The 12,109-nt window shown below is 47.5% G+C and overlaps 1 protein-coding gene across 2 annotated transcripts in view; it reads left to right on the top strand.

Annotated features, from left to right (window-relative positions):
- The window catches only part of kif19 (kinesin family member 19), a 62,757-nt gene that overhangs the window by 45,373 nt on the left and 5,275 nt on the right, over nt 1–12,109 (top strand). Inside the window, exons 8-17 of one of the 2 annotated variants that reach the window (XM_061708620.1) lie at nt 791–937; nt 1,024–1,146; nt 1,875–2,031; nt 2,120–2,294; nt 3,128–3,326; nt 5,623–5,893; nt 7,356–7,480; nt 7,571–7,734; nt 8,193–8,289; nt 8,457–8,580. In XM_061708620.1, the coding sequence (XP_061564604.1) occupies nt 791–937; nt 1,024–1,146; nt 1,875–2,031; nt 2,120–2,294; nt 3,128–3,326; nt 5,623–5,893; nt 7,356–7,480; nt 7,571–7,734; nt 8,193–8,289; nt 8,457–8,580 (1,582 nt within the window). The remainder of the gene's footprint in view (nt 1–790; nt 938–1,023; nt 1,147–1,874; nt 2,032–2,119; nt 2,295–3,127; nt 3,327–5,622; nt 5,894–7,355; nt 7,481–7,570; nt 7,735–8,192; nt 8,290–8,456; nt 8,581–12,109) is intronic. The other variant, XM_061708621.1, reaches the window with a different exon arrangement.

The following is a 12,109-nucleotide window of genomic DNA, read 5'->3' as shown; positions in this document are numbered from 1 at the left end:
AAACCACGCCCACAACTATAAAACCGTGTAACTGCATGAGCGTCCGACTATCGTAGCACTGCGTGACATCGTCTCTCTGTCCATCTCCCTCCAGCAGCTGAACTTTATTGAGGTTGTTGTAGTGAAATGAGGAGGAATCATAGAGATAACTTCTCATTTCAACTAACTGGATCAGCCGTTCCTCATCCATGACTGTTTCCTACAGCGCTTTCAACCGGCTTTCAACGCGAGCGACAGGAAGAAAATAGAAGCAGGGCGTCCAACAAATGTTCAGCTCAAAACGGCTCAGCGCTGCGTCGTGCTGCGTCCAGTTAGGACAGTCCAATAGAAAATAAAGCAATGGAATGGATTTTGTCGCTGACGCTCGATCGCATAAAGGCTGATTTATGGTTCCACGTTACACCAACGCAGAGCCTACGCCGTACGGCGTAGGCTACAGTGTGCGTCGCCACGTACCCTACGCCGCAGGCTTTGCGTTGGTGTAACGCAGAACCATAAATCAGCCTTAACTCCGCCGGCCGGAATTTCCTCCATTTTTCCGTAGCGGTGTATCGCGTCATTCAGGCAGCCAATCAGCACAGAGCCTCATTATCATAGCCCCGCCCACTCAGAATCCTGCATAGATAATGAGGTTAGAGAATGGGAAGATAAAGACATGGATCAGAGGCTGAATTTCTAATTTATTTAGCAAAAACAATCAAAAGCTTGTTTTTAAGACATTCAAGGCCTGTTTAAAATAGGGATTAGATGCCATAATAGGTCCCCTTTAATGTAAGTGTGTGTGTTTCAGACTCAGAACAGAGGTCAGCGTTTAAAGGAAGGAGCCCACATCAACCGCTCCCTGCTGGCTCTGGGCAACTGCATCAACGCCCTGAGCGACAAGAATGGCAGCAAGTACGTCAACTATCGGGACAGCAAGCTCACCCGCCTGCTGAAGGTACGGTGCTTCATCTGCTCATACGGAGCGCTCTGCTTGGTCCCGTCTTCCCCCTCACCGTCCTCTGCCTCGCTCTGTAACCACAGGACTCCCTGGGCGGGAACAGCCGCACCGTGATGATCGCTCACATCAGCCCCGCCTCCATCGCTTTTGAGGAGTCTCGGAACACCCTGACGTACGCTGACCGTGCCAAAAGCATCCGAACCCGGGTAAGATCTTGGATGAAAAACCACTTTCGGTTAGGCTTAGCAACCGTCCCTTATTTATAAACTAAATCACTCGTCCCGTATGGAGCTGAAATGGGACACACTTTGTCCCGTATTACTGTGAGAGTCAGAAAATAGTCATAACATGCCAATGGAAAATGGCATTGAGCTGTTGAGTTCATAAGTTATTTTGTTCTGTTTTACTACAACTGTAGCTACAGTCATGGCCAAGTTTTCTACAGACTTTCTGTTTGCACTTTTTATTATTGCACTAAAAATGTGCAATATGTAATATGCAATATGTACTATTACAGGATGGATGTTCTGCTTTCTTTATATTGTTTTATATTAATTTATACAATTTGAAGTTAAGCAGGACAGGTTTCTGTTTAAGAAAGATACTTAATTTATTCAGTTAATTTTGTTATTTTGTATTAAAGTGAATTGCTGGATAATAATTAGTTTTCCATGTGTCCATGGCATTCAAAAATATGAATCTAATTCAATTCAGGTTCGAGTCAAATAGTTAAAAAATCGTTTCACTCACAAAAAAAAGGGGCTAAAAAAATGAACCGCGCCAGGAAGAGTGAAGGGAATGGGGTTGGCCGGCCCTGAGGACGACGTGTCCCTGATTTATTGTTCAGGGAGTTGGCAACCCTACTTTCGGTATAAAGATTGATATATTTTGGTTTAAGTGTTTCTTTTTTATTTTAAACGTGTGTGTGCTTCAGGTCAAGAAGAACCTTATAAACGTGTCGTACCACATTGCTCAGTACACCAACATCATATCAGACCTGCGCTGCGAGATCGATCGGCTCAAGAAGAAGATCTCAGATCAGGCGAGCCGCCAGATCAACCCGGACCGCGCCGACATCCGTAATGTCCAGGGTGAGTTCCCTCCCTGCCTGATTTCTTTCTGCAACATTCTCCAGCAGTGCCTGTTCCCCTGACGTTCCCCGTACGTTCCCCCCTGCAGCCGAGGTCCAGGCCCACTCCAGCCAGCCGGGCCGGGCCGGCATGGACCAGCTGAAGGAGCAGCTCCTGGACGCTTTCCGCCAGCAGATGGAGATCCGGAGGAGCCTGATGGAGCTGGAGAACAGCAACATGGAGATCCAGATCGACACCTCCAAGCACCTGCTGACCATCACAGAGTTAGTGTTTCACATTTACACCAGATCTTCCCATTCCATCGTGATGATTCAGCGCTACTGTGACCACCATAGGGATCCAGTTAGATGGAACCAAAATATGAAACAAACAATATCTAGAGAGATACCATTATGTAAAACATAGGACAATTAAGGAGAATAAGCTACATTACTAGAAAACAGGAATCTGATGAGGATGTGCAGAGAAGTTCTGGAAATTAGTTAAAGTTTGTTAAGCTGGGCTAGCAAAAAATTTTGAAATGATTTGTGCTCGAGCATTCTCTAATATTGAGTGGTAAGGTGTTCCAATAAAGAGGACCAATTGGAAATTGAGGAAAAAGTAGTCCTGAAAAAGGTGGGATGGAGATTGTTTGCAGACCTGGTATTAAAGTGATGAATTTGGGAATTTAATTGAAATAAAGAATGAAAACAGGTTGGAAGTAGCTTGTGGATGGATTGATAGACAAAAAGACAAATCTGAAAAACATTTACAGCAGAAATAGGGAGAATACTTAGGCATTGGATCAATAGGGTGGGTCTAGTAAGTCTATTGGAAAATGTAATCATTTTGATAAAACGTTTTTGCAGGATTAAGATACAGTTGAGGTTGATCATGAAGGTACTTGCCCAAATGACATTGCAATATGAAATATAAGGATAAATCATAGTATAATATAAATTAATACAGATTTTTCTTGGTAATAGATGCCTTATACGTCTGATTACTACAGTATTTTTTGCAATCAAATCAAGAAAAATATTTTTGCCATCAAGAGTGTTCAAGTATTGATTCTAATCTGCAGTGATCACTGACATCTTTTCCTTTTCCCCCGTAGCTGGGAGCGAGAGCGGAGCAGGCGCAGGAGGAAGTGGCGCGCTGAACGGAGGAAGGAAAGCACGAGTAAGGATGAAAGTGAGAAGGACTCGGACTGCCCCGAGTCCCCCCCGGACAGCACAGAGAGCCAGGGCGTGGCCCTGGCCCGGGAGAACCTGGTCACCCTCATGGCCGAGCAGAAGAGGATCCACAAACAGAAGGTACCGGCACCGCCTGGGAGACGACGTCTGCAAACGTTCTGCAACAAAGGCCTGGATATGACCTCAAATCAATATCATGATCAATTGGGCGGGTTTACTTGGATAATGATAAATGCAGGATAAACGCCATGCTATGGTGTACTTTTTGTCACTACTTTCATGAGGAGTTTAAAGCTGAGGTATTCATTATTATTGTTGTTATTATTATTGACAGCAGTGGTCTCATTCTGCTCTAAACAAACAAAGAAAAATGTAATAAAGAGACACATTTAGCCCCAAACTGGCCCCTGAACGGTGATGGTTTGTGTTTGTGTGTTTAACCCTGGTACTGTGTTTGGCTCAGAATCACCTCATTCTCCTTCCTTCTTTCCTCTGCTCTCTCCTTCCTTCTTTCCTTCCTCCCTTCTTTCCTCCTCTTTTCTCCCTTCCTTCTTTCCTCTGCTCTCTCCTTCCTTCTTTCCTCCTCTTTTCTCCCTTCCTTCCTTCCTTCTTTCCTCCCTTCTTCCCTTCTTTCCTTCTTCCCTTCTTTCCTTCTTTCCTTCCTTCCTTCCTTCCTTCTTTCCTTCCTTCTTCCCTTCCTTCCTTCTTTCCTCCCTTCTTTCCTTCTTTCCTTCCTTCCTTCCTTCTTTCCTTCTTTCCTCCCTTCTTTCCTTCCTTCCTTCCTTCCTTCCTTCTTTCCTTCTTTCCTCCCTTCTTTCCTTCTTTCCTTCCTTCCTCCTTTCCTCCCTTCTTCCCTTCTTTCCTTCTTTCCTTCTTTCCTTCCTTCCTCCTTTCCTCCCTTCTTCCTTTCTTTCCTTCTTTCCTTCCTTCCTTCCTTCCTTCTTTCCTTCTTTCCTTCTTTCCTCCCTTCTTCCCTTCCTCCCTTCTTCCCTTCTTTCCTTCTTTCCTTCCTTCCTTCTTTCCTCCCTTCTTCCCTTCTTTCCTTCTTTCCTCCTTTCCTCCCTTCTTCCCTTCCTCCTTCCTTGACCCAAACACAGCACCAGGGTTCAGAGTGGTGTGTGTTGTAACTTCAGTTACATCCGCTACGCATTCATGAAACACTTGAAGCTGAAACTCAGTCCTGACCTGGCAACAAACAAAATCCATGTTCAGATTGTCTGATTGGTCGGTGACTCCAGACAGCTCTGAGTTGAGAGCTCAGCACGGCAGCGTGCCGGGACTCGTTTGTAAGACGGGCTGTTGGAGTTACTGTGCACGTGAAGTTAATTGTTAAATGAGACTTGAGAGCCGTGTTATTTTGTCTGCGGTTTTATCAGCCGCTTCTTCCTTTGAACCATCATCCATTCTGTCGGTTTCCCTTCTCGTTCAGACTGGATGGGTGGAGTCACGCCATTACAGACACGCTGTCTCTTAAAAGGGAATGAAAATAATAATAATAATAATCAGAACAGTCAAAACAGACAAAAAGACGTTTATTTTATATTTTTTTTATCAACACGCCGAATTTACCGACATGGGAAAATTGACGTCGGTCATCGCACTGAATGTCGGTAACGGTACATTTTCAGTCTATTTTTTGTATTGTATTTTATTTTTAATGGAAAAGAACCGGTGACAGTACATATTAATAATAACATTTTCATGTAAATATGCTAGATTAAAGCCAGTGGCTAATTTGCATCTTTAGTCCCTGGGGCAGGTTGATATAAAAGAAGGTTCCAGACACAGTACATAGAGTCCAAGAAATGATGACACACAGCAGTAAAATACACTGATGAATACACAATAGAAGAAAACACAATAAAATACACTAAAGCCTGAATTATGGTTCCACGTCAAACCAACGCCGTGCCTACGCCGTCACCGTGACGCCGTCGTGAACCTTCAGACTTCTCCGTCACTCCATTTCTCCGCGGTGCAGTTCCCCCCGTGACCGCTAATTTGCGATCTTTTCCTGAATGTTTTATCCGACTTTGTCCGGTCACAGTGAATCAAAGAGATGAGGACAACTATTGTGCAAAAAAACAAAACAAAAAAAAAATCACACATGCACGAAGAAAAGAGCGCTGAAAGTTCACGACTGCTTCAAACCGGAAACCGAAAATGCGTTGCTACCAAGTGAACCAATCACAGCCCTCTCGTCTGCGTTTGGTCTGCGTCGCCTCGACGCGTAGTTACAATTTTTGGGAGGTGCACGTCAGTGACGGCGTGTGGTCTGCGGCGACGCGTAGCACACGCCGTAGGCACGCCGTCGTTTTGACACAGAACCATAACTCAGCCTTAAAATATAAGATAAAACATCCAATAATGGCCCAGGCCGACTGCAACACCTTGCTCATGTATTTTTGTCCTCCAGGGCCTGCTGGAGCGCAGCTTCGAGGGGCTCCGGGACCGGGCGCGGCGCCTGGAGGAGCTGCTGCCCCAGAGGGTGAGCTCGGAGGAGCAGCGCGAGATCCTCGGCCTCCTGTGCAAGGTGCACGAGCTGGAGATCGAGAACGCTGAGATGCAGTCACACGCGCTGCTCAAAGACAATGTGATCCGGCAGAAGAACTTCGTGGTGCAGCGATTCGAGAGACACCGACACCTGTGTGACGAGATCATCCAGCAGCAGAGGCAGTTCATCGACGGTGAGCTGCTCGCTGCTGCACTGGAGGGAACTTTTACTATAACCTTTATCCTTCCTGTTGGGATGTGCAGCAAACATTTCTCAACATTAATATTAATAAAAGCATCAAAGAAAAGCTGAAGTAATTGTGAAGAAGCTTCTCATTCAGTCTGCTTGTTCACGGAAGAGTATTAGGGCCATGCAGGAGAAATAATACTTGAGAGGGGAAGATTTTTTTTTATTGTGTAAAAACTCGAAATGTCGAGAAAAAAGTTGAAATGTCGAGATTAATGTTGAAATACAATTTCAAGAATAAAGTCGAAATTTTGCCTTTTTTATCAACATTTCAACTTTATTAACAAAGTTTTGACTTTTTTCTCAACATTTCGACTTTTTTCTCGAAGTGCATAATGAAAAAAAAAATCTTCCTCTTCTAAAATATTATTTTTATTTTTCTCCTGCCTGGCCCTAATACTCTGCCGTAGCTTGTGGTTAGACATAAATAGATACACTTTTTTTTTGCAACTTTCTCTTTATTGGTGATTTCAAGTTTTTTCCAACAATAAACAAAGTAAAAAATAAATAAATAAATAAAATAAGAGAGCAAACAGGTTGACATAGGGCATACATTAATAAAAATAAAGAAAACCCCCCCCAAAAAACAGGATTTTACATTCACACAGTCAGGCGATCGACGGTGAGTTGGTCGCTGTTTCCTGGTCAAAATGCACTTTTGAACTTTGACAATAACTTTTATCATTCCTTTTGGGATGTGCAGCAAACATTTCTCAACATTAATATTAATAAAATGATCAAAGAAAATCTGAAGTAATTAATAATAATAATAATAAACTTTATTTCTATAGCACCTTTCATACGAAAGTCGCAGCTCAAAGTGCTTCACAGTAACAATACAAACATGTCAAGAACAATGAGAAATAGAGAAACAACAACAGCAAATAAAACAAAAAACACAAATATTTAAGTGCAGTGATATAATACATAACCCTGACAAAATTCAGTTCTAAATTCCTCCACAGAACAACTACTAAGATAGGATAAAAGCAATGTTGAATATAAAAAGGTAAAAATACTGCGCTGAGTCGTAGGCAAATGAAATATAAAAAGATAAAAATATCAACAAATAAGACCACAAGATAAAAATGATCATATAAAAACATTTAAAAGTATAAAAGTAATGCAGACAGTAAAAATCAATGCTTTATACAGTAGATAAAAGGAAAGTAGAAACTAGGGCGCGGTTCTCATGCTTAAATGCTTGAGTGAAGAGAGAGGTTTTAAGTTGCCTTTTGAAGATTTCTACTGACTCTTCCCTGATGTTTTTTGGGCCGTGTGTTCCATAGTTTTGGGGCGTAGTTGACAAACGCTGCATCACCGATTACCAATTAAAGAAGCTTCCCATTCAGTCTGCTTGTGGTTAGGCATAAATAGATCAACTTTTTCAAATGACTGTGTTCCTCCAGACCACAGTCTGCTGGTCCCAGCGCACCTGCAGGAGCTGTACAACATGTACCTGAGGGAGCTGGACGAGAGGAAGCTGGACCGAGCCATGGCTCTGGACAAGGTCACCAGCAGATACACCGTGAAGGTAACGCCGGCGTGACCAATCACGTTGTCAAGACACTGACGTATGGATGAGATGAGGCACATCATCCCCGTTCCCCGCTCTGTTTCCCAGGAGGGCTCTCTTCCCAAGATCGCGCTCCCCGGCCAGGGCAGCGACAACACGCAGGACGTGGATTCGGACCAGGAAAGCGCCCGCTACATGTGCTCCGACAGCAGGCGAGGTCAAGTCAAAATGCGCAGACACACTCTGCCTCCCATCCTACCGGAGCCCGAGCTGTAAGAGAACGAGCCTCTCCTCATTTCCTGTTCGTTAACTGCAACTAAATACAGGACTGTCTCAGAAAACTAGAATATTGTGATAAAGTCCTTTATTTTCTGTAATGCAAAAATGTCATACATTCTGGATTCATTACAAATCAACTGAAATATTGCAAGCCTTTTATTATTTTAATATTGCTGATCATGGCTTACAGCTTAAGAAAACTCAAATATCCTATCTCAAAAATTAGAATATTCTGGGAATCTTAATCTTAAACTGTAAACCATAATCAGAATATTAAAATATTAAAAGGCTTGCAATATTTCAGTTGATTTGTAATGAATCCAGAATGTATGACATTTTAGTTTTTTTAATTGCATTACAGAAAATAAAGAACTTTATCACAATATTTTAATTTTCTGAGACAGTCCTGTATAGCCGGGAAATAACTTTTGTTACTTTCCATTTGCACCAGCAGAGTTTTCAAGAGCAGCCCTCAGGCCAGGCAGATAAAGCAGTCAGCGGTGATGACGCCCCCTCCTATCCACATTAACGGGAAGGGAAACAGAGAGGTGAGGAGCAGTGTGAAGAGGCATGAGTGTGCTCAGGTGTTGCTGTGAGGAGGCACGGCTCTCCGCTTCACACCACTTTCCCTTCACAAGAGCGTTTTGGTGTTCAGCCCACACACCTGGGGAAACACGGTGGTTGTTCATGAAGTGTCTCTCTGCTGTGTCTGCAGCTGCAGCCTCTGGCCCCGGAGAGCTTTCTGAGCTACAGTCACCTGAGCCACAGCGTCAGCAGCCACCTGGACTCGTCGCCCGAGAGCAGCGAGGCCGGGGCCGACGTCCCGCTGTCCAGGAGAGGTAGGACGCTCTTATTGGCCCTTTTGCACTAGTCCCGCCTCAGCTCGGTTCTACCCGCCACGGCCCCGTCTTGCGCTTTTGCACTAGGGGCTGAGACGGGTAGAGCCGCTCCAAGCCCATACTATTTCTGTAACCATTCTGGCGAGGTTCTATCCGGGCTGAGCCGGGACTATTTCTGACGTCACCACCCTCCGCGCCACTGATTGGTCGGGGGGCGGGGCCGTCATCAAACTACAGGCCACTGATTGGTCGGGGGGCGGGGCCGTCATCAAACTACAGGCCACTGATTGGTCGGGGGGCGGGGCCGTCATCAAACTACAGGCCACTGATTGGTCGGGGGGCGGGGCCGTCATCAAACTACAGGCCCCTGATTGGTCGGGGGGCGGGGCCGTCATCAAACTACAGGCCCCTGATTGGTCGGGGGCGGGGCCGTCATCAAACTACAGGCCCCTGATTGGTCGGGGGGCGAGGCCGTCATCAAACTACAGGCCCCTGATTGGTCGGGGGGCGAGGCCGTCATCAAACTACAGGCCCCTGATTGGTCGGGGGGCGGGGCCGTCATCAAACTACAGGCCCCTGATTGGTCGGGGGCCGGGGCCGTCAGACGTTTGAATCAGGAAGCGGGAGTCAGCGCGAGCACGACTCGCGGCGATTTTATTATAAAGCGCAAAACATCTGTTTGGTGATCCAACTCTGAGGTGCAGATGTTCATAAACCTGGTGACTGACGAGAGAATTAAAAAAGGGATGTAGACGGGCTGTTTTACTCTCAGCCGCTCGCGGCTCCAGCTGATTTCTGAACAGCGCCGACATGAACAAAGCGGTTGCGCAATCGAGTACGTCACAGCAGCTTCACACCAACCTGCCCACTTCTCACCTGGCTGTGGAAAAACAGAAGGGGACAAAACGGGTGGAAGCGGGTAGAGGCGTGACGAGCCGAGTCGGGCCGAGTAAGGACTAGTGCAAAAGGGCCATATGACAGCCGTTATTCAGTCGAGGTCAGAAGACCTCTGAGCCGGGGATCTGCAGTTGCAATACCAACACCGTCAACAGTGTTTGTGACGGTAGTGCTCGTGTAGAAAGTAGCAGAAAATAAATCCCCATCATGTCCTTGAGTTTACTGAACAATGTAAGAACCTGCAACTACTGGCTCTTATTCAGCTCTCAGCTTTTACATTTTGCACGACGCTGGTTAAATAATGTGCTAATTAAAAATGAAAACCAAGAACAATTGACACTTTATTCCAAAATATATCTATCCTCTGTGGCGCATGTGCAACTCTCAGCAGAGATAGGAAAGGGAGAGTGATGCCTGACTCTGTTGAAAAACACGTATGGAGACATTAGTGCATGTGGCAGGGTGCGTGCCACGGGGGCCCGCCCGAAGGATGGAGAGACACAGAGCTTACGTGCAGACCCTTTTTTATTATGTTAAATCACCAACACCCCAACACAGTGCAGAAGCACACCGCATGACAGCAGCTCCTCCGACCCTTTTCTGCTCTCCAGCTCTGCGTTATAAAGGCAGGCCGGGTGGAGGCGTGGCAGCCACTCAGGTGGATGGGACACAGGTGCGTGTCCCGTCAACCTCCCCACCCGGCCACACAGCCCCAACGCCAATCTCGAGCCGGGGTCCGTCCGGAACGAGCCTACTCCCCCCCCCGCCCCCTCGAAGCGGGAGAGGAAGCCCGGAATCCTCCGGGCCTTCCTGGTCGGGGGGTCGTCCCCGGCGTCGGCCTGACCAGCGCAACGGTCGGGGGGGTCGCCCCCGGCGTCGGCCCGCCCGCCGTGGAAGACGCTCTCGGGGCCGGGCCCATGGTGGCCTCGGGCCACACGGTGCGTCCACGACCGCGTCCTTCACGGCGCAGCCCCGCTCTGGAGCTGGTGCGTCCCGGACCACGCCCTCCTTGGTGACGCAGCCCTGCGCCGGCTGCTGGTCCGCCTCCAGGACCGCCACTTCCCCCACACCTTGCTCTGGCCGCAGGTCCGTTCCCGTCTCCGCGGGACCCGCCGTCGCTGGCGGCTGCGCCTCCGCAGCCGCCTCCCCACGCAACTCCGCCTCCCCCTCCGTCTCCGCCGCTGACTCCATCCCAGGAGCCGTCGTCTGGTGGCCCGCAGCTTCTGCCTCGCGGCCCCTAAGCTCCGCCACCAGCGCTGCCGCGGCGAACCTCAGACGGGGTGCAGGGATGGGTCGCTCCGTCGGTCCCGCCGTCTCGGGAGCCGTCGCCTGGCGGCCCGCAGCTCCTGCCTCCCGGCCGCTTAGCTGCGGCGCTGGCATCTCCTCCCGCGCTGCTGGCGCCAGGGTGGGTTTCCCCGCGGCCATGAGCGCCTCCATTGCGGCCAGCTGCCGCTCGCCCTGGTCGCGGAACATGGCCGTCATGCCCGCCATGGCCTGGGCGAGCGCGTCCAGGGCCCGCTCCATGCCTCTCTCGTCCACCTTCGAAGGCCCCACATTGGGTGCCAGATGTGGCAGGGTGCGTGCCACGGGGGCCCGCCCGAAGGATGGAGAGACACAGAGCTTACGTGCAGACCCTTTTTTATTATGTTAAATCACCAACACCCCAACACAGTGCAGAAGCACACCGCATGACAGCAGCTCCTCCGACCCTTTTCTGCTCTCCTGCTCTGCGTTATAAAGGCAGGCCGGGTGGAGGCGTGGCAGCCACTCAGGTGGATGGGACACAGGTGCGTGTCCCGTCAACCTCCCCACCCGGCCACAGTGCACAATTCTCAGCAGAGATGAGTAGTCGATAATTAAAGTCGTTGGTGACTATTTTAATTTGTGTACTTGCCGATACCGAGTACCGATACGATACTTCTACCACAAAAATAACTAGGCTAAAAATGCAATGAAAAATGCAATGAATTGGAAGACAGGTTTTATTTGCAACAGATAAATTCAATAAAAATAAATAGGGGTGTAACAATATATCGTACCACGAAATTTCGCGGTACAAAAACGTCACAATACGTGTCGTGGAGGTGACAAAGTGTATCGCGATATTGTGTTATTAATATTAATCTATTGTGTTGACTAGTAACGCGCATCCGACCACGCGTGCCGACCGCGCCTCGACCCGCGGACCAGAATCTTCCTCCGCTCAGAAGAAACTAGTCCCGTTTTGGTCCCGATCACGGGACTCTTGCAGGGTTTTGAGCTCTGAACTTTTACTGATGTAAGGCTGGTGTAGAGTTAAGCCTTACCTTATTAAATTAAACCTTTTTGGGGTGGTGAGTAGGATAAACACGGGGACAACTTCTGCTGAGTTCCAGTGTACTTTAATGTCCCTCAACAGTGTAGGATTTTAGAACATCAACACAGCAGCTAGTGCCGTACTGTGGCGTATCACTCCGCCCAATCTAAAACAGACTAATCACTACAGATAAACTGACTAGTGTCATTATAGTCCCTGATTTACATCAGAATATAAAGAATATATTTATAAAATAATGAACCCTGAATTACCAAAATAACATTAACAAAAATAAATCTCCTCTTACACTTATAAGGTGAGCATGAATCAATCTTT

Source organism: Cololabis saira, chromosome 19 (assembly GCF_033807715.1).
Source record: "Cololabis saira isolate AMF1-May2022 chromosome 19, fColSai1.1, whole genome shotgun sequence".
Lineage (NCBI taxonomy): Eukaryota > Metazoa > Chordata > Actinopteri > Beloniformes > Belonidae > Cololabis > Cololabis saira.
Note: the sequence above shows the minus strand (reverse complement) of the source record. Positions and strands in the feature narration are given on the sequence as shown.